The sequence below is a fragment of the Carcharodon carcharias genome, chromosome 6, assembly GCF_017639515.1.
Source record: "Carcharodon carcharias isolate sCarCar2 chromosome 6, sCarCar2.pri, whole genome shotgun sequence".
Classification (NCBI taxonomy): Eukaryota; Metazoa; Chordata; class Chondrichthyes; order Lamniformes; family Lamnidae; genus Carcharodon; species Carcharodon carcharias.
The window spans coordinates 17,982,453-18,005,336 of record NC_054472.1 but is presented as its reverse complement, the minus strand read 5'-3'; the positions used below and the strand labels follow the sequence as shown (position 1 = coordinate 18,005,336).

Sequence of the window (22,884 nt, the reverse complement as noted above, 5' to 3'; positions counted from 1 at the left end):
ACGACTGCAGAGCTTAGATCTGATCCGCTGGTTGTGGGATCGCTTAACTCTGCCTATCATTTGTTGCCTATGCTGTTTGGCACACAAGTAGTCCTGTTATTTAGCTTCACCAGGTTGACACCTCATTTTTAGGTATGCCTGGTGCTGCTCCTTGCATGCCTTCCTGCACTCTTCATTGAACCAGGGTTGAAGGTAATGGTAGCGTGGGGGATATGCCGGGTCATGAGGTTACAGATTGTGTTCAAGTACAATTCTGCTACTGCTGATGGCCCACAGCACCTCATGGACTCCAGTCTCGAGTTGCTAGATCTATTCGAAATCTATCCCATTTAGCACAGTGATAGTGCCACACAACACGATGGAGGGTATCCTCAATGTGAAGGCAGGACATCGTCTCCACAATGACTGTGCGGTAGTTGCTCCTGCCGATTCTGTCATGGACAGATGCATCGGCGGCAGGCAGGTTGGTGAGGATGAGGTAAGTATGTTTTTTTCCCTCTTGTTGGTTCCCTCACCACCTGCCGCAGACCCAGTCTAGCAGCTATGTCCTTTAGGACTCCGCCAGCTCGGTCAGTAGTGGTGCTACTGAGCCACACACTGTGATGGACACTGAAGTCCCCCACCCAGAGTACATTCTGCACCCTTGCCACCCTCAGTGCTTCCTCCAAGTGATGTTCAACATGGAGGAGCACAAATTCATCAGCTGAGAAGGGCTGTATGTGGTAATCAACAGGAGGTTTCCTTGCCCATAGTTGACCTGATGCCATGAGACTTCATGGGGTCTGGAGTTGATGCTGAGGACTCCCAGGGCAACTCCCTCTCGACTATATACCACTGTGCTGCCAACTCTGCTGGGTCTGTTCTGCCAGTGGGACAGGACATACCCAGGGATGGTGATGGTGGAGTCTGGGACATTATCTGTAAGGTATGATTCCGTGAGGATGACTGTTGCTTGACTAGTCTGTGAGGTACTTCTCCCAATTTTGGCACTAGCTCCCAGGTGTTAGTAAGGAGGACTTTGCAGGCTGCGATTGCCATTGTCATTTCCGGTGCCTAGGTCGATGCCGGATGGTCCGTCTGGTTTCATTCCTTTCTTGTATCTTTATAGCGGTTTGTTACAATTGAGTTTCATTTCATTTTGCCATTCCAGAGCCATTGCTGTAAGGTCTGGTGGAGTCACATGTAGGCCAGACCAGGTAAGGAAGACAGATTTCCTTCCCTAAAGGGCATTAGTGAATCAGATAGGTTTTTACAACAATCGGCAATGATTTCATGGTCATCATTAGACTTTTAATTCCAGATTTTTATTTAATATTGTGGCGGGATTTGAACCCAGGTTCTCAGAGCATTACCCTGGGTCTCTGGATTATTAGTCAATACGCCATCACCTCCCCTTGAAATATGAAATGTCATAATGAAATGTTAGAACTTGTAGAGAAGCAGAAAATTAGTGAAATTCAAATCCTGGCCTGTTTCCAATTAACATAATACAAATTATTTTGTTTTTAATCTTCACACAATCTTCTATCTTGAAAATTTACATTTCTCCTTTAACAATTTTTTATCTATGCTTTCCAAATTATTTTTCCATTCATATAACATACACTTTCAATAAGTTATTAACTAACGAAGCACATTTGATACTGCAAAATCAGTTGGAAAAGATAATGCCAGAAGCTGCCATAGAATACACCCTCTGAATTCATTCCTCTTCTAAATGGCTTACCTACGATTCCTTTTACTGGATTTACATGAATCTGAAAGGGTCTTATCGTGTCCATCACAGTCTTGTCCCTTAGCACATTTCTATGAAGCATATCGAGGAAAATCTAGAAAACAAAATAATTATTTTCCCAGGACTAGAATCAATAATCCTGCAATCCTGGATTCTGCTTGCTTCACAGTGCTGTGCAAAATCTTAAACTAGGTGGCTAAACAAAACATTCCACATGGAACAACTTTAACAAGCAGTTAGTCTGTTAAAAAGTTGCCTTGCACCAAATCATTGCTTTCTGCTCCTTCTTGTTTGAACACGAAATGGAAAGCATTCATACTTGCACCAAAATTCTGAACATGAGTCAAAAGAATCCATTTACAATTTTTCAACAAATAGCAGAGGAAATCTACCCGGCCCCCTCAAACCACCAAAAAATGTCTTGTCTTCAGGAACTATTAGTATTGATATTGCTTTCCCAATCTATGAGCATATGAAGAAGGGTAAGTTAAGACCATGTAGCCTATCCTATCCATAGTGCAGCATACATGCACCACCCCATTACATAATCTCCTGAGGCAGAAAAACAACTTAGAAAAAACATGAAGGGGAAGAAAAGAGGAAATTCCTCCCCAACCCATAAAGTCAATCAAGCCAAGTTCCACAGGATTGCAGTAATTGCTATCACTAGTTACTGCTAACACACCCATCTGCTGCAACTCAGGATATGTTCTCAGGAACTTGACAAGCATCCTTTGGAAGGTTTATAGCAAATCCCTACTTACTGGATGCTCTGATAACCTATTGTAGTGGTTGATAATTCTCTGTCAAAAGAGTTAATTTTCTATAATCTAACCCAAGTCTATGGTCCTGATTTTAACTAAGGTTGGAAATTGGATGAGTGGGGGCTCAGACAAGAGCCAAACCCCTGACCTCAGCAACACAAGGCCCGGGCAATTTCAACTCCCGGAACTGATTTGCATGCTCCCTCCATCAGGAAGCAGCAAGCTGACCTCAATCGGAGCCCGCTCTGCATATTTACAGAAGGATCCTGTTACCTTCTCTCACCTGCTCAAGTGAGCAGGTTAAAATCATAAACTGCGGGAAGGGAGTGGCACACTCGCAGGTTAAGTCTCCAGCCTGTTCAACTGGTTTCCTCCAGGTTAGCAGAGTTAAAATCACCCCTTGTATTTTCACATCTAGTTCGAATAGCCAAACAAAATCCATTCCCTTTATCATTTTAAAAACATAAATTACACTCCCTTGAAGTCTACAATTAAACACTGGAAAAAAATCTCTAGTTCCCAGAACCCATAACGATCGTGACAAGCCGCAAGGCTAAATATCATTCTGGCTGCCTTTCTCTGGACTTTTCCCAAGGTAGTGATAAGGGAAAGTGGTGGTAGTGTCACTGGACTGGTATTCCAGAGACATAGGGTTATACTCTGGGGACTTGGGTTCAAATCCCAACATGGCAGATAAAAATCTGGAATTAAAAGTCTGATGATGACCACGAAACCCATCTGGTTCACCAATGCCCTTTAGGGGAGGAAATCTGCCATCCTTAACTGGTCAAGCCTACAGACCCATAGCAATGTGATTGACTATTAGCCTGGCCTATCCATTAGGGATGGGCAATAAATGCTGGCCTAGCCAGTGACACCCACATCCCATGAATGAAAAAACAAAAATGTACCCAGCATTTCTCTTTTTATTTTGAACTACATTATAACAAACTACGAGCTTTCCCTATGGCCTTGCAACAGTGGACATGAGTTTTCAACTTTGCATGAACCACGACACTCAAGTCCCTCTCCTGTGCTGTAGTTCCTGAGAGTAACTCCGTATGGGAGGTAGGTAAGTAATAAGCCATTGTCCATGAGGGACCATAGGCATATTAGAGAAAAACAATCAGTTATATAGCTTGAGGGCCACCACTCTGCATCAAGCATTGGAAGGCAGGTCCCAAATCTACCTCAGCTGGAATGGGAAACAAATTCATGCTGTTAGCGTCACTGAACCACGCGCTAACCATCTGAGCTAACTAGCTCCCTACCCTTCATGGGATTCATATTAAAATTAGCAATGAGTTGATCAGATAAGCACTTGAATTGCTTGGGATGTACTGAAGAAGAGTTAAAGTGGATGTATGTGTAGAGAGAAAGACTGCTTCTGCATCCCTGAACGCTGGAGTACATTATTAACACTGTCCTAAATGGGTTCAGGCAGAAAAAAACCCATGAAAGAAATAAAAATGAAAATCATTATCCCTACTAACAGCAGCAGGAAAAACACGAAGATTAAAAAAAACACAAGTCATCAGAGACAGCTAAGCACCGATACAAGGGCACAGAATCACGCAAGAATTAAAATACGAATGTGCAAATATCAGACCTATAATAGGGCCACCTTACCTGGATCTCCTTAACAATCATGAAGCAGAGGAGCCTGTCCAGCCCGTTCAGTCCAAATGTACCTAAAGAGTTTTGGATTTCAGAGAAGAGCTGTTTGTTGGTCACTTCCTGGTGAGTCTTCATGTCGTACCACGTGTTTATCTGGTCAATGTAGCAGGTCGCTCTAAGTGAAAAGAAATAGAAAGAAAGTAATGCCTTTCTTCACTTTAGACGTATTAGTGGTTAGAACATGGCCCAATTAGAGTACAGAGGCCTGGAGTTTCTCATTTTCTGCTCAGATATTAGTGTCAGCTGCGTGGCATCAACCAAAATAGCGGAAAAGGTCACAGAACTTAAAACACGAGTTAGGCTCAGAACCATTTATATTTGAATTTCTGCGATCTTTTAACCTGCTTTAAAAGTCAATTTGCCCAAAGCAGTTCCTGCCCACATAAACAGGCCATGCCATGGCGACTCTCTACCAACTGCACCCAAATTCTTGGCCATACAGGTACCCCATGGTCACATTAATCCAGTGTTACTGACACAAGAACATAAGAAACAGGAGCTGGAGTCGGCCATTTGGCCGTTCGAGACTGCTCTGCCATTCAATGAGAATGCAGCTGATCTGTCTCAACTCCACCTTCCTGCACTGTCCACAATCCCTAAATTCTCCGAGTACCCAAAAATCGACTGGCCTCTGTATTGAATGTACTCAATGAATGAGCATCCACAACACTCTGGGGTAAAGAAGTCCAAAGATTCACAATCCTTTGAGTGAAGGAATTTCTCATCTCGGTCCCAAATGGCCATTGTGGATGTAAGGAGGAAAGTTTAAGTTTACCTTTCACCAGCAGCATATCCTGATTGCCATAATTTTACTGTACCTTATTTGTACTTGAAGCTTTACAGAAGGCATAATGCTCATACTGATGCAAAATTACTGCTGCAAACCATACGCATTAAAAAAGTACAGTTTAAAGGGCTATTACAGAATCACAGAACAGTTACAGCACAGAAGGACGACATTCAGCCTATCGTGTCTGCTAAAGCTCTCTGAAGCAGCTGTATTATACAACAGAGATGGAATCAGAATGCTTGGAAACTGGGTTACTTGTTTACAACTTGAATTAGATCAGTATTCATATCTCCATTTCTTTCTGACCCATTACCCTGAGCATCTCTGCAAAAGCCAACCTACAGCTTTAGTAACTTCACTCCATTGAATAGCACAGATTAAGTGTCAGCTGTGTCTCAGTTTGCAGCACTCTCACCTCCGGGTTCAAGTCTCAGTCCAGCGCAAAAAATTCTAGGCTGACACTCCAGTGCAGCACTGAGCAGGTGGTACATTGTTAGAGCTGGATTCTTTCTGATGAGACATTAAACCGAGGTGCCATCTGCCTGGTCAGATGGATGTAAAAGATCCCAATGTGCTATATCCAAGAAGAGAGGCAGCGATCTCTGGTATCCTGGTCAACATTCATCCCTTAAATCAACAGATTACCTGGTCATCATCACTTTGCTGCTTGTGGGAGCTTGTCGTAGGCAATATGGCCACTATGTTTCCTACGTCACTTGTGCCACTTTGAAGTGATTACACTTCAAAAATACTTCATTGATTGTGAAGTGCTTTGAGATGTCCTATGGTTGTGAAAGGTGCTATATAAATGCAAAACTTCTTAGAGCCGTCACCATTTGGATTTATACAAGGCATACATTTTAGTTGAGGTAACAGCTCACTTTTTCAAACTCATTCTCAGGTGTGGGCATCATTAGCATTTACTGCCCATCCATTGTTTCCCCAAGAAGATGGTGTGGGCCTACTTACTGAACCACAGCAATTTGGTACATGCTGGGCCACCTCAAAATGTAGTTTAGAGTCAGTCACTTCTGACAGACATCAGAATGAGAAATATCATGTTAAAAAGTGACACAGGGGCTCCCAGGTGTTGGGATTAAGACTCACTGCACATTCCTGACTACAGGCAGGAAAGGCACTGACTGGATGCCAAGCGAAACTCCAAAGAGAAGGGGCAAAGGAAGAAATTAAAGGGAAAATGGTACCAGGTTTTTCTCTCCAACCATGCCCTGGAAGAAACCTGGAAGCAGGTGGTCTGTTGACCACCTGGGCCAAGAGCAAAATAGAAAATAGTTAACACACTAACACTCTCACTTACACAGATGCACACACACAATAAACAGGGAACATAGATGGTGAACTTATGTGGGATGAAGTGAAAGCAGCATTATGCTGTAACATAATGGAGCATCACCATATATATCACCCATGTCCTTAATCCTGCAACTGAATGGAGATAAGGATGTGCGGGAGACAGGGCGGCGAGAGAGGGGGAGACGGGACGGCGAGAGATGGGGAGACGGGGCAGAGAGACTCAGACAGAGAGACAGACAGAAAGAGAGAGAGAGAGACAGACAGAAAGAGAGAGTCGGACAGAAAGAGAGAGAGTCACAGACAGAGAGAAAAAGAAATGGGTTAGAAGCCTGGGTAGAACACACTGCAATACCTCCAAGCACTCAGCGTGGAAGAATGCCGCTGTGTCAGGACACTGCATGGTTTAGGAGGTGAGTAGAAAGAAATGGGAGGAAAGGGTGGGGTTGGTAAACATTTAACTGGTAGTTCAACCATGATTTAGTCATTCTTCTTGATCCAAATTGTCTGGCTTCCTGACTCCCAACCAACATTTCATCATTATTCTGATCCTCAAAACAGAACAAAGAGATGCAAAGGGAATGCCATGGCAACAGGACAAGAAATTACAAAGCACTCACTTGGGATCGGTGATTCTCAGAATTTCACTGCAGAGCCGACCAATGAACGTCACAGATTCGTCAACCGGTTGGAATTTGGGTATGGGAATGTGGGTGGACTGGTACATGCTCTGCCAGTCTAGAATCTACAAGAAAACAAAAACATTTGTTAATCAAACATGAAAATCTCGGCGTCAAAGCCATGTCCTTTACCCACTTCATTAACTAGGATTCAGTTATCACTCCGAGGGGCATTTCAAAAATGTTTTAATTTAATACGTAGACAACTGGTTCACCCACAATTCAAGCGAAAGATCGATTTGAAAATTTAAAACAGGTCAAGAAAATTTTGAGGACTTGGGAGTTAAAAGGCTTGAATCAATTTTAATTGCTAAAAGCCCAGAGCACATTTTGGAAAATGTGTTTTCCCTAAGAATGTAACCTCTCCCAGTGCTAACACAGAAATTTAATACTTCCAAATTCCCTGTTCAGTATTAATGTTAACCTATCATTCTCTTTCAGAGGCACATACAACTGCTGTGAGATACCAACATTTTCTTCTTTCTATTAATTTTCTAGCATTCCCAATTTTTCTTTTTTACTTCTCAATGTTATGATTACAGTCTTAGGTTACACATCACTTAGATGACAATATTTACCAAAGGACTGGAGTTATACCACTCTCTGTGCACCACACCAAGGTTAATGGCAAAAAAGGCTGTGCATGCATCAGCTTGGAGGTATGCACAGAGCCCCATTCCTCAGGGACTGGGGTTCAATCTTGTGTAAGCATGTTCAGTTTCTTATACAAGATCCAAAATATTGGAATAAAATAAGCTTATGGAGTGCCTGGGAATTCCAATGCGTTCTGAATTGTAACGTCAACCAGGTTTAAGTTACTCTGCTTCCAGTATGAATGCAGTGCGAGGTGGCTTTGTGGGGAAACATAGTAGGAATCTCACACCATTTGGTTTCGTGGAATTTGGACATTCTGCAACTGCAGAGACGGTGGCGTAGTTGTAATGCCAGTGGACTCGTCAACCAGAAGCTCATGGCTAATGCTCTGGGTAGATGGGTTCAAATCCCACCAGGACAGCTGGTGGAACTTAAATTCAATGGAATATAAAGCTGGTCACAGTAATGGCAACCATGACAACTATCATCGATTGTTGTAAAAACCCACCTGGTTCATTAATGGCCTTTAGGGAAGGAAATCTGCCGGCTTTACCTGGTCTGGCCTATATGTGACTCTAGACCCACAGCAAAATGTTGACTCTTACCCACCCTCTGAAATGGCCTAGCAAGACACGCAATTCAAGGACAATTCAGGACGGACAAAAAACGTTGGCCTTGCCAGCGATGCTCACATCACATGAAAAAATAATATTCATGCTTTCTGTAAAACTAAGTTGAAAACATTTTGCATCAGCACAAAAGTGCACTTTTTACACACTTCAAGCAAAAAATTGAATTTAAAAAAAAAACTTGACAATTAAAATAGTCTCAACCGCATAGCAACATAAGAATTACCAGACAAAAGGAGACCAATGGTCTATCTAGTTGCCCTTCTACCATCCTAGTGCTTATATGATGGAGCTGTCGGCCTTGTCATGGTAATTAATCTCTGTCAATTAGTCTGCAGCAGACCCAGAGGTGACACAAGGAAAATGTCATTGGTGGAAAGTATTTGGAACTATAGGTTCAAGGTGACCTTTATCCTCCCAAAAGCACGCAACACCTCCCACGTCATGTCTCAAATTAGTCATGTACCGTACTCCAAAAAATCATATCTTTAAGCAATCTATCAAATTTATAATATCTTTTGAAAACTTCATTCAAGATTACAATTGGGCATACAGTGATTCAAAACCAGAGGTTAGATGTAATGCCAAGCAGGCAATATGCTAACAATATTTTGAAAACCCATTAACAAAGGAGTCAAACTAATTTAATTGCTGATATTGTACATGCTTTAAAGTCCTGCAGGTTGAAACATAAATGCTGAGCACAAAAATAAGAGTTTTGTTTGCCATTTTACCTACAATACACACCTGAGAACAATGATGAGCACAAATACTCAAACTGAATTCATCACTGTCATATTTCTGGCTAGGCAGTGGGTTTGGGGTATGGGGAGGGAAGACTTGTTAATTGTATACCAATTGTGAGCACATATAAAGGAACATTTATTCAAACTGTGGGGCGGTTGAATTAGGAAGCATATGCCTGTAATGTTTCACTCTGTAAATAAGTGTAAGACTGAGTAAATATTGGCTGTCGTACTATCCTTCACCAACTCGTTCTTCTTGGAATAGAATAAGCACACAGCTGACAGCGCCTGTTACTTTCAGGTGGTTGCACTAGCATCAACTAGCATTGGCTGCAGAAGTGTTAGGCCAGGTAAATAGAAGGGCCTAACATGGCAGGGAAAATAGCTAGGACAGAAGAAACCGAAATAGAAGGTAAACAAAAGGGCCTAAAGTGGCAGGACAAATAGCTCGGGCAGAAGAACCCAAAATATTTCAAAACTAAAAATGATACAAGTAGTCGTGCAAATTTACATTTTCTCTGAGAATTACCTTTGTCCTCAAGAAATTATTGCACTCTTGTTCCACATTGTAGTTGATTATTCGAGACACCTCCTCCTGCCATATCTTCAGCCCATAAATGCTGACGTAATCTTGTATATATTCAAAGGAACGGTAGAATCCATCCATCGTGGCAGCCATCTCTTTCAGTTTGGGCATCAGTTCACTCGTCTGTGTTAAAGAAACGTCACGTATTTGAAGCTTTTAAAATGCACTTCCGATATAAATCGGTACGATGAATAGCACTTCACAGCTAGGCTGTCAGTAAGTTCTTACCTTCTGTTTCAGAATGCCTAGCTTTTAAGTGTAATGAGAAATTTGGAATGCATTATAAAGTTGGTACAAATCAGAAGTAAGTTCTATAAAACATAGACAGCCTTCTGAAATAAAAATCTCACTGAGCTATATCATGATATGCAAGAATAGTGAATGATGAACTCAACCTTAAATGGACTTCTGCCCATCTTCCTTTTCCCAGTTGTATGGTCTCCACCCAAAAGTGAACTTGAATTTACTCTCTACAGACCCATGCAGAGTAACTTGCAACGTGCCTATAACTTCATAATCCACACGTCTAAATCCAATGCCACACTTCTTTGGTGAGAGGCAGACTCTGCCTTCAGGGTACTGAGGGTCGAGTCAGTGGGGATCAGTAGAGATTAGAGCCCTTCGCCCCTGCAAGGGTCTTCCCTTCCCATCACAAATCTAAATCAGGTCTTTAAACAAAAAAAATCCTTCCAACACACGACTCAAGACCCTGAAGCAGGGAGAAACTGTACTTGGTATAATTGTCACATCCTCTCACCTTAGCTTTAGGGTTAAAGATGAGGCCCTTGTGAAGAGCATAGGCAACTCGCCTGACCAACTCCTTCCGAATCCCATCTTCCAACAACTGCTTAGGATCCACCTAGTTTAAACAAACGCACAAAGGGAGGGATTTTAAATTCAAAGCCTCTTCTAGGCTGAGCACTTTAGATAAAAGCTGAAAAGCTAAACTTCCCTGAACAATTGGGCTGCATTTTACAGCCCCCACCCTCATTCCCACCCCCGCCAGTGTATTTGAACATGGTGGTGATGGTGGGGATGGGGTTTGGGGGAGTGGGGGGGAGGCGATAAAATAAAGCAGTTGGCCTTCCCACCGCCTTCTTGTCCATCCCCAACCTGTGTCCCCCATTAAGGTGGGTGGGGAAGGTTTCAGGCAACCTGCTCACCATTAGGCCTATTGAGGCCCTTAGGTGGCCAAATTAATGGCCATTTAAAGGTCTCATTCCGTCTCCACTGCTATTTTACACACGACAGAGGAAGGTGGAGACAAGGCAGGTAGCCCAGCAGCTAACACTGCGAGAGCAGCTGTCAGGCAGGAAGTGGGTGGGGCACTTTTTTTGGGGGCACCCGTTTGCCCTTCAAGGCATCCCCTCCATCGAGGTTGTATCTGCCTCTTTAACTCTCTCCCCCTGACCTCTCAAACTCTGCCTCCCCGCACCTCGATGGGGTCTGCCAGTCAGGCATGTCCAAAATCCAGACCTCTCTTCTCCCTCAGTGGCTGCCTGTAGTCCCAGCAGTGGCATTCAGAGGCTGCCTGTAGTCCTAGCAGTGGCGTCTGGGGGCTGCCTGCAGGGGACATCTCCCTCAGGGACTGCCTGTAGACCCAGCAGTGGCATTCGGGGGCTGCCTGTAGGGGACTTCGCCCTTGGGGACTGCCTGTAGTCCCAGCAGTGGCGCTCGGGGGCTGCCTGTAGGGGACTTCTCCCTCGGGGACTGCCTGTAGTCCCAGCAGTGGCGCTCGGGGGGCTGCCTGTAGGGGACTTCTCCCTCGGGGGCTGCCTGTAGTCCCAGCAGTGGCGCTCGGGGGCTGCCTGTAGGGGACTTCTTCCTCGAGGACTGCCTGTAGTCCCAATCCCGGGGGCTGCTGGGATTACTGAGCTGCTATTTTAGGGCAGGACTTAATCCCAGTTGGGTGTGGATGTCCCACTCTGAAACAATTAAGGCTGCTCCGAGCATTACATCGCTACAGACAGCTGGATTTCAGCGGACAGGCTGAAGGGTAACGTTTCATCGGGGCGGGGGGAGGGGCTGAAATACAACATCCCATAAAATCCAGCCCATTGTCTTACCCTCAGCACCCCCCTTATCAACAAAAGCAGATCTGACTAAACATCTGGTTAATATATTGCGACACCAAAATGAAAACAATGGTTTTGACAAGTTAGGTTTGGGGTGGGGGGGGGGGGTCAAGGCTGCAAGGCAACTGAATTGATGTGGGCATTGTGGGGAGTGGGGGGTTTCTTAGTTTAATACTGATAGTTATGGATGGTCACACGGATTGCTGCATTCTTTAATATTTGTCAGCTCCACTGATGAAAGGTTCTTTTTTTTCATTTATTCCTGAAATTTCTTAGTGCACAGATTTTTGTTTAAAAAACAATGGGGCAACTCAATGAGATTCCCCATGCTTCTTTCAGCTACCTTTTAAAGGACTACTGAAGTTATTCAGACAGTTCTAGCCTACCTTTTAAGTATGAATGAAGAAACGTTCTGGACATTTCCCCAAATCAATTGCATGAGTTAAAATTGCAGTTTTCTAAAAAAAATTAAATGCATTTTATAACTTTTCCTCTATCTGCGTCACTATTCGTTCGAAAGGACGGGAAAGCAACCTCCCCTCCCAAGCTTCTCTTTCCCTGTATGGTTGTTGGGAAGTGCACAAAAACTGCTTTGCAAATCATGCCATCCACCACCCTCCCTGTAACAAAGCACTCAATCTCTGCTCAGCATCACACCATGGTGATCAGGAACTCCCTGTGCAAGAAACTGCTACAAATCCACATGCTGTCACCAAGTGGCACAGCACCACCAAGCTTGCTTCACCATCACCCTACAATTAACTACTTGAGCAGAGATATGGCCTTGCCACATTTTGGTCTTTTCACTGTTGGAGTGTCGTTAAAACAGCATCTGTGAGTACATCGAGATTAGGAAAGCATTCAATGCAATGTGACGCGGTATTGGATTACAGTATCGTGCAGTCACGGATATATATATTTTCCCACTGTAAGATGACAAAGGAATAGGAACCATTTGACCAAACTGATAGTACAGGGTGGGGTAAGTCTGGACTGAATTCTCTCCACTGCAGAACGTAACAAAACTCTTGTGAATCAGCACAACCAGGAGCTGTAAAGCAGAACTAAAGATGCTCTGAAGAAGAGTCATACAGAGTCGAAACGTTAACTCTGTTTTTCTCTCCACAGATGCTGTCAGACCTGCTCAGTTTTCCCGGCATTTTGTGTTTTTGCTTCAGAACTAAAACAGGATCAGACTTCATTCTGAAAAGGCGGACAAGGTCTGTTTATTTCAACATCTAAATCTCAGCCAGTTTCACCCGGCCCAAGCCGCTTTTCCATGCGACAACTGTAATAATGGAGCAAAAATAGTACTTCCTGGTTGTTGGGAAACTTATGAGGAAAGTTTTAACTGTGTCCAGAATCTTTATGCTTTGAGATTATCTAGAAATACTCCCCTTTCCACTGATATTGCGCAATCCAGACACAGATTCAAAGAGCGGCCCCAGAACTTGCTCTGCAGCAGCTGGTTTAAGTACTAGTTAACCCTGCATGTCTTTCCGTCACAGACTGCCAGAAGTCATTTGCACGTAACAGCTGAAGCAATTAATATATTCGTGTTTGAGAAACCGGGATGTAAACTATCCTCAAATTTCCAATGTGACACGAACGTAGCTCGAAAGGTTTTCACTTGCCTTGATAATGCCAACAAGGGTAGTCTTCATCATGAGAATGCCTTCAGTGAAAATTGATATTGCATGAGTAAGTCTTGCAACCTTAGAGTGAAGGGGATACAAAAGGAAGGAGCAACAGTGATAAAAAGGTAATGATCAATTCATGTTCATCTGACATATCAGCACTGCAGGACCCTAGCCCATCATCTGGACCAACAGTTCAGTGCAGCTCTCTAGGCTTTGGCAAATGAGATGCTAGCTGTGCAGGTGGATGCGGATAGGAGACATTCTTTTATTTTTAAGCTGAAGGAACATGGTGTTCAGGAGGGGGAGGAACACCTGCAAACGACGTGGTGAAACACAAAAAAAAAATTGCCAAACGCTTGATGAAGATTGAGCCCCTTTAACAACTTATTTTTAAAAATGCATAAGACAAAATAGCAAAGATCACCTCACAGGTAATCCGCATTAACAGCTGTGCTTTCAACGACACCACATAAGACGAGAGTTTATAATGCATACCATCCTCCTTAACGTACACCACCCTCCTTAAGCTCAACCCATGGTGTCCACACAAAGCGAGCAAGCAGCCTGCACACCATGGATTGATTCCATTCAGTCAAGTCCAATGGCTTTTGTCCCCTCTGACCCATCCAAAATCCATTGTGCCCTCATACCTCATATCTTGAGCCAAGCTGCGCATAATCCTTCAGCTTGTCTTTATCCAGTCTAGTTGGAACTTCCATAATGCTGTGGGTTTGGAGCTTGATAATCTTTGCCAAGGATGTAAACATACTCTCTGGAATAATCTGCAAAACCTACACACAAGGGTTGGTTTTTAAAAAAATGCTATTACGTTTTCCAGTGATGTCTGTTACATTGAACAGTGATAAGTTGCATGTGGTTGAAGGCAAGGTGTTCCATTTATGATACAGTACCATGTTGCTGAAACAAACTGAACTCAAAAGGTCGACTTAATTACAAGTTCAACATGGAACCAACACAAAACAATACAAATCTGGTGGAATGAAACACTGAACAAACATGTAACTGTACACAGGAACGATGCTGAACAAAATACCTTGAAGCTCAATGCAGAGACATGTGAGGTGATTCATTCTCGTAGGAAGAACGGGGAGGGATAATATAATAAAGGGTACAACTCTAAAGGGGGTGTTGGAGCAGCGGGACCTGGGTGTCTATGTGCATAAGTCATTGAAGGTGGCAGGACAGGTTGAGAGTGCAGTTAATAAAGCATATGGCACCTTAGGCTTTGTTAAAAGGAGCATGCAGTTCAAGGCCAAGGAGGTTATGTTGAACTTGTAAAGGACACTAGCCCTGAGCTGGAATATTGCATCCAGTTCTGGGTGCCACTTTAGGAAGGACGTGAAGACATCAGAGCGAGTGCAGAAAAGGTTTACGGTAATGGTTGCAGGGATGAGGAACTTCAGTTATAAAGACAGATTGGAAAAGTTAGGACTGTTTTCCTTGGAGAAGAGAAGAGGGGAGATTTGATGGAGGTGTTCAAAATCATCAGGGGGCTGGACAGAGTAGATAGGGAAAAGCTGTTCTCACTTCTGAAGGGATCAAGAACACAGATTTAAAGTAATTGACAAAAGAAGCAAAATCAATACAAGAAGAAGCTTTTTCACGCAACGTGGTTAAGGTGTGAAAGGCGCTCCTGAGTGTGTGGAGAAGGCATGTTCAATCGAAACATTCAAAGGGGAATTGGACTGCAATTTGAAAAGGAACAGTATGCAGGGTGACAGGGAGAAGCCAGGAGAATCCCACCGTGGCAGCTTTGGAGTTTAATTTCAATTAATAAATCTGAAGTTGAAAATTAGTCTCAAAAACGGTGACCATGAAACTATCATTGATTGTTGTAAAAACCCATCTAGTTCGCTAATGTCCTTTAGGGAGGGAAATCTGCCATCCTTACCTGGTCTGGCCTACATGTGACTCCAGGCCTATAGCAATGTGGTTGACTCTTAACTGCCCTCTGAAATTAAGCCACTCAGTTCAAGGGCAATTAAGGATAGGCAACAAACGCCGGCTTTGCCAGCGGCAACCACATGCCATGAAAGAATAAATTTAAAAAAAAGAATGGCATTAGGTGAATTGCTCATTCAGAGAGCTGGTGCAGACACAATGGGCCGAATGGCCTCCTTCTACACTGTAACAGTTTTGTGATTCTGTGATAGGATAAAGTGTCTGTCGAACCAACAAAACCAGAAGCAACTTGAATTTATATAACAAATGTCTCAGGATGCTTCTTCACAGAGGTATAGGGGAAAATGAACACCGAACCAAAGGATATATGATAGGTGGGGGATCAAAATCTTGGTCAAAGGGTGAGTCTTAAAGGTAGAGTAGTTTAGGCATGGATTTACAGAATGGTGAGGCCTAGATGACTCACAGCACGGTCATCCATACTGGAACAAGGAGAGGTAATTCATGGATCAAGGAGCTGGGGTTGGGAGGGGTGTGGGTGGGGGTGAAAGAGTAAGTAGTAGAGTTTGAGGAGGTTACAAGGTGGGTGGGGGAGGGGAAGGGGGGAGGTGGTGAGGTCATGAAGTGATTTGAATAGAAATCAGAACTTAAATCTGAGAATGTGGGACAGCAAAGACGTAGATGATGGCCAAGCACGACCTGCTGTGGGACCAGATATGGGCGGCAGAGTTTTGGATGAGCTAAAAGCTGAGCTTTATACTGGGTGCAGGATAGAGGTCAAAAGGCAAGATGACAAAACCATGAATTAGGGTTTCAGCAGCAGATGGGCTGCATGTGAGAAAATAGGGCTGCAAGTAGGCAGGAAATGTTCCTGAGCTGGATGTACATGGTCTTTGTGATGGAGAGGAGCTTGAGTTACATCTTGACTCCAATACGATCGCCAGGTCTGAAAAAAGTCTGCCTCAGCTTGAGACAGTCAAGGAGGGAAATGGAAGGAACCATTTATAATATAAGATAGCATGGGTGCCAGGAAGGGGAGTAATAAGGAGTTGAGCGGGAATGGCATCGAGAGGGCAGCAGGAAAATGTCAACTAAGATGAGATCATTGAGTGCATGACAGAAGGTGGAGCAAAATGGAGTGAGAGATAAAGGCTCCGGGCTAGAGGAGGGGGGAAAATTCTGCTTTTTAAAAAAATTCATTCATAAGATGTCGGCGTCACTGGCCAGGCCAGCATTTATTGCCCATCCCTAATTGCCTTTGAGGTGGTGATGGTGGTGAGCTGCCTTCTTGAACCATTGCAATCCATTTGGTGTAGGTGACGAAGAGGGAGAGGAAGGAAGGGAGGGAGAAGGCCTGGAGAGAAAGAAAAGTAGTTATAGTGAAGTGGCTGAAGACAGGCTGAGTATTGATAAAATCACAGGAGATACCACGGGAGATGGTGAGACTGAAGGGGTGAATATAGTTGAGGGAATTTCAGTGGTGGGAGAAGTTTAGAGGGAAATAGAAACCTACAGCTCTGTTTTCAAAGTGCTAACTGGCATAATGGAAGTGGCCATTCATTCAAGCTCCCACGACTCACCTTTCTAACATAAGCCACAAGCTCTCCGGAATAATACTGGGACACGCTCAGAAGGTCAGGACTGTTGGCTTGGTTTATTCGCATCAGTGGAAGATCAAGAGCTGATGCCAACTGAAACAACAGAATGAATTTTCCACCAGTATGAAACCTCATTAAACCATAAAACCTCAGATCCATTGACAATATTTATTAGTTTCACTTTCAAATGCTTGTTTTTTAAAAAAAAATCATTCTCAGCATGCAGGCATCACTGGCAAGGCCAACATTGATTGCCCATCCCTAGTTGCCCCAAGTGGGTGACAGTGGGCCTTAGGTGAAGGAATCGAATGTTGCCAACATGGAGGTGGTACAGTAGGTGGTGTGGATGGGAACACAACGGTATAAATGGACAGTGCTCAATTAACTGAGTGGGCAAAACTGCAACGGGGGAAGCCATTCACTTTGGACACAAGAAAAATAAATCAGAATTATTTTCTAAACGTTAAAAAGTTTGAAACTTTAGAGGAGCAAAGCAATTTAGAGATCCAGATAGAGAAAGTATTAAAAGTTAACAGACAGCTACCAAAGGAAATAAAAAGCCCAATGGAATGTTGTTCTTTATCTCAAGAGGACTGGAATATAAAAGGGTGGAGGTTATGTTGGTTACATAAAACTCTGGTTGACCCCATCTGGAGTTCTGCATTCAGTCTAGGCACCGCACCACAGTAAAGATAATATTGGTCTTGAAGTGGGTCCAGTGCAGATTCACCAGATTGATACCAACGCTACAAAAAGCAAAAGGAAATATTGAACAATGTCCAAATATAACATTTGAACAGCGTGATTTCCAAGCACAGCATGATATTTAATAATATCAATGATCTGTGCAGTACACTGTTAAAACAAAGATGATACCCACAGTGCACCCACACAATGAAAAGTCAAACTCAGCCAAGCTGGCTAGCAAAAGGTGCATTTCAGGCACTAGTCACTTTTCCCCAGCAGAGGAGGGAGAATGCGAGCACAAATCTTTCCTCTCGATATTTGGATAAACAGCAGATATGCAGGCGCTGGCTGTCTGCTCATCATATCAGCTATTGCATAGTATAAAACACAGGGCAATCAAAAAAAAATGGAAAAGGACAAGAGAGGGTTCAGCTTTTTGTTAAAATTAATCAAATTATTGTCATTCCCAAGATTGCTGGCAGCACAATTACAGAATGAGGCTTCCTGGTGAGCCAGTCAAGAGAAACTTAGTGCCAGCTATTTCAGGACAAGCTCATTGCCAATTAATAACCCGCTCATTCATCTTGCAATTCCATCAATTCAATAGTTTAACCATTTCTGTACACTATTGCTTTCTGACTCCTCTCCACTCACCTTTAAAAACGTTGCTTTAAGTTTGGTTACCATGAAAGGACTGACTCGGATACCTTCTTGCATGATAGTTGTGTAGCTGTGGATAAGTAGCATCATGTTAGTCATAGCCCAAAGGCACAGGGCAACTGCAGCAATGCACATCTTGAGAGACGTAAATGGAAGACAAAAAGTGAAGGACAAAAAAAAAAAACGAAACAAAAATGAACATAAGTAAATAAGGAAATTAACGACATGAACAGAAATAATTTCAAGGAGCTCAGGAGTTAAATTCATGCAACTCAGTCAATGACTTCCGAAAGCAATTCATTCTGTTGATTTTAATCTATTCAGCTTTGGAGCTTCCAACAATTCTGACAAGACATTGCTGAAGTTTCACATTTTATCTGAAACTTGGAGTGTATCGTTGCATCGTAACTACACTCAAGGCGTTTTGAGAGGGCACAAGGAATTCATGTGGTCTCCTCCACTTTTCCATTATCACTAACTTGAAGCAACGAGCCATGTAATTTTCTTTTGTTGTGCAAAGCCTATTCACTTAAGTGCACAAGACCTTTAAATTTTGCAGGGCCGGGCATGCGCTTCAACTTAATGGGGCCAAATTGTGCTTGGCCTGCGCGGTAACTTCCAAGTTGCTGTGCGGCCACACACACGAGGGACAGGATTGGCTCTCGCTTTTTCAAAAGGCAACTTTGGCAACATCACCGCAGTTAGCACATTCCAACTCGCTAAACTTACCTGGTTAGCTCTGCCCATTTTACTAAAACTCTTATGTGGAACGAGTTGCATTTTCGTAATCCCAATGATGAGTTTGTGACAAAGACAAAATTGCAACAACAGTTTCAAGCTTTGCGAGATCTAAAAACTGTTTTTAAAATATTTGTTTGGTCTTCGTCAAGGTTGAGTTGGGGGGCAAGGCAGAGGAAGGGAGAAAGGAAAAATTGAAACAAAAGGGAGCACAACATGAAAGTACAAAGTTGGTTCTGATACAAGAGCAGGACACGACACCCCCGCCCCCCCACCCGGTTTGATGGTTAACAACGTGGAAGCACGACTGTGGACATGAAACATATGCTACTTAATCAAATTAGTTGGATCTACAGAATTGGGTGCAGATAGCAAGGGGCACAATTGGCCAGCTTTGTACCGGCAGCTAAAAATTCCAGGCACGAGTTTGTGCCGGACCCACTAAATTGGGGCTTATTAGCTCTCAAACACTCCTAGGATACATTGATCAAACAAAGTTAAAAATGCTTGTGAAATTACTGACAATGAGGAGGAAAGTACCAAGTATATGAAAACTGCAACAGGCTAAGACAAAAAAAGGGCTGCTACCAACTGAAAGCGCTCACACTTTATGAAAAGGAGGAGACCGTGTTAATGGAGTTTTACTTGAATAGTTTAATTCATTTGGTCATTTATTTTTGGTTCTGCAGGTTCTGTTGCACTGGGTAGCGGGATCACTGCTTCTTGAACACAACGCGTGCCTCAAGCTCGCTGACATGACCTCATCCACATTCACAATATCAGCTCGCTTAAATAATTTTAACATACTCCTGCAGACGTTGCTTCAGGCACAGAGGAATGGTGAGCATGGGATATCAGTGGACTGTGACAGCAGGAAAAGGTATTTAATACTCAAGAGGATTCAGCTGCAACTTCACCTGGGCAGACTGTTCACAAGAGGAGGAGGGTGGGTTTAACTGTTCTGATCCTGCAACTGAGGATATCCCAGATACCTTTAATCCAACAGAGGATTTCACAGAATCACATATTTGTTATGGTGCAAAAGGAGGCCATTCAGTCCATTGTGTCTGCACTGGCTCTCCGAAAGAGCAATTCACCTAGTGCCATTCCCCGCCTTCTCCCCGTAACCCTACACATCCTTCCTTTTCAGTTTGAATGCCTCAATTGAACAGGCCTCCACCACATTCTCAGGCAGTGCATTCCAGACCTTAACCACTCACTGGGTGAAAATGTTTTTCCTCGTGTTGCTTTTGCTTCTTTTGCAAATTACTTTAAATCCATGCTCTCTCGTTCTCGATCCTTTCACGAGTGGGTAGAGTTTGTCCCTATCTACTCTGATTTGAGGGCAACGTGGGAGCTTAGAGTAAACTTGTAACATTTAAATGACGGGATTTCAAGACTTCTCTGATGATCTTAGAATGATCCTACCTGTCAATAAGCTGCCAGGCGTATGACAAGTCCCCTATAATCTGCATGGTGATGAGGACCTCCTCTTTAATGTTTATGGTGCGAATCATCTGATGGAGAAACTTGCGAGTGTCAGCCAAGAACTGGCAGATCTGCAAATTTGATTCCAGTTGGTGGAACTCTTGGACCTGTTTTAAGAAATGACAAATTATTAGCATTAGCATTGTAGAGGCAAGAGATATCTGAAAGTTAAGACATTACTGTAACCCTCAAGAATGCTAAAATCTCTGCTACACCTCGGGTTCCTCAAAAATATCAAACAGTAGAATTTTAGAATATTTGATAGCACCTTATATAAATTTATTAACTTGTAGCAACAGGTATAATGTGTGCGTGAGTTTACATAAAAACGTCAGGTGGACGTTTCTGTGTGAAAGGATTTCAACTCCCACCTCCAGAAGAATTTCTCTTGTATCTCGGGTGAGGTCAAGGTCCTTGAATCCGAATGGACCATGCTCAAGACCTCACTCGTTGAGGTGCCCACGAAAAGCTGTGACTCAAAGCAGGTTGGTGCTTGTCGTGGTGGCAACCCTCGGACCCAGTGGCGAGGGAGGCTGTTAAATCGAAGACGGAGGCTTTCCGGGCAACGCTCGCGGATAGGTCCCCTGATTCGGTTGAGGGGTACCGGCAAGCCAAGAGGACTACAGCAGCACCGGTTGCTGAAGCGAAAGCTCGGGCTTGGGAGGAATTTGGAGAGACCTTGGAGACTGATTATCGGACGGCATCAAAAGTTGCCCCGGCAAACCATTTGGTGCCTGAGGAGGGGTCAGCGGAATGTCGCCCAAGCTGTCCTTAGCAAGGGTGGGGGAAACGCTGACCACAGTTGGGGATATTGCCGGAGGTGGAAAGAGCACTTTGAGGAACTCCTCAACCTGGTGGACACGCCATTCTTACCGAAGGCAGCGCCAGGCCCCTCCAGTGAGATTAGATCTATCTCTGTTGCTGAGGCCGCTGCAGAGGTCAAGGGCCTCCATAGCAGTAAGGCAGCAGGGGTGGACGAGATTCGTCCAGAGATGTTGAAGGTGCTGGACAATGTTGGGGTATCGTGGTTAACTTACCTCTTCAATGTTGTGTGGAAGGCAGGGACAGTACCACTGGATTGGCAAACTGGGGTGGTGGTCCCCATCTTCAAGAAAAGGAATCAGAGGGTGTGTTCCAATTATAGAGGGATCACACTCCTCAGCCGCCCCGGGAAAGCCTATGCCAGAGTGCTGGAGAGGAGACTTCATCCGTTAGTCAAACCTCAGATTCATGAGGAACAATGCGGATTCTGCCCGGGCTGTGGAACAGTGGGCCCAGCTCTTTGCCTCTCACTGATATTTGAGGGTTTGTGGGAGTTTGTTAATCCGGTCTACCTCTGTTTTGTAGACCTAGAGAAGGCATACAACCGCACTCCTCAGGATATTTTATTGGGGGTTTCTGCGGGAATATGAGGGGCTGGTGCCACTTCTAAGTGCTATCAAGTCCCTCTATTCGCAGAGCAACAGCTGTGTCCACATTCTCGGCTTTAAGTCGAATTCATTCAAGGTGGGTGTTGGACTCCGCCAAGGGTGCATCTTGTCTCCAATCCTGTGGATGATATTCAGGTGGCACAGGTGAGGTACGAAGAGTATCCAGTTTGGGGGCTTGAGGGCGGCATCTCTGCTGGTTGCAGATGATGTTATGCTTCTTGCCTCATTCGACTGTGATCTCCAGCACGCACTGGAACATTTCACTGCCAATTGTGGTGCGGCACCTCCAAATCCAAAGTCATGGTTTTCTCCCAGAAAAGAGAGTGGGTTGCTCTCTCTGGGTGAGGGCAGAGGGAACAGTGACCTTTAGTGGGGGAGTTCAAGTATCTCAGATCTTGTTTGCGAGTGATGGCGGGTAGAGCAGCTCTACCTGTCCGTGAAAGTGAAGCGGGAGTTGAGTTTTAGGACAAAGTCTCAGTTTACCAGTTGACCTATGTCACCATCCTCACCTATGGTCATGAACTGTGGGTAATGACCAAAAGGATAAGATTGTGGGTGCAAGTGGCAGAAATGAGGCTTCTCCAGAGGGTTGCTGGGCGTACTCTCTGGGATAGGGTAAGCAGTTCAGCAACCTGGGAGCACAGTCTGGGTCGGGAGGGGCCAGTTGAGGTGGTTCAGGCATCTGGTAAGGATGCCCCCACCCCTGGTCGGCTCCCATTGGAACTGCACCGGACGCGGCCCAATGGGCGGAAACCTCGAGGCTGGCCCAGGACACTCTGGAGGGATTACATCTCTCGGCTGGCTTGGGAAGGCCTGGGGATCCTCCAGGAGGAACTGGAATCTGTGGCTGAGGAAAGGGCAGACTCCGTCGGCCCTGGTGAGCTTACAGCCACCGTGACCCTCACCGGGAGAAGCCGTGTGAAAATGGAAAAAATGGACGGATGAATTTTAAAACTTGAGTCTTAACCTTAGCAGCTGGAATAAATTTATGAAATAAGTCACATGCATTGTCATACTGTCACTGTGCTAGTCATTACCACTTCTCAGAATATTTTTAGCTCCCTCACCTCCCCCTTTCTCTTACCTCGGAGGTGTTTTAAGGAGCGTTATGAAATCCATTTATCTCTGCGTGC

The 22,884-nt window shown here is 44.1% G+C and overlaps 1 protein-coding gene across 2 annotated transcripts in view; it reads right to left on the bottom strand.

The window, feature by feature from the left end:
- washc5 (WASH complex subunit 5) overlaps window positions 1-22,884 on the bottom strand; it is a 64,316-nt gene that overhangs the window by 15,341 nt on the left and 26,091 nt on the right. For both annotated transcript variants that reach the window (XM_041190141.1, XM_041190142.1), the window contains 10 exons: window positions 20,262-20,428; window positions 18,090-18,165; window positions 16,731-16,841; window positions 13,878-14,018; window positions 13,222-13,302; window positions 10,270-10,371; window positions 9,456-9,635; window positions 6,898-7,022; window positions 4,129-4,291; window positions 1,727-1,829 (listed from right to left, as the gene is read on the bottom strand). In XM_041190141.1, coding sequence (XP_041046075.1) covers window positions 1,727-1,829; window positions 4,129-4,291; window positions 6,898-7,022; window positions 9,456-9,635; window positions 10,270-10,371; window positions 13,222-13,302; window positions 13,878-14,018; window positions 16,731-16,841; window positions 18,090-18,165; window positions 20,262-20,428 — 1,249 coding nt within the window. The remainder of the gene's footprint in view (window positions 1-1,726; window positions 1,830-4,128; window positions 4,292-6,897; window positions 7,023-9,455; window positions 9,636-10,269; window positions 10,372-13,221; window positions 13,303-13,877; window positions 14,019-16,730; window positions 16,842-18,089; window positions 18,166-20,261; window positions 20,429-22,884) is intronic.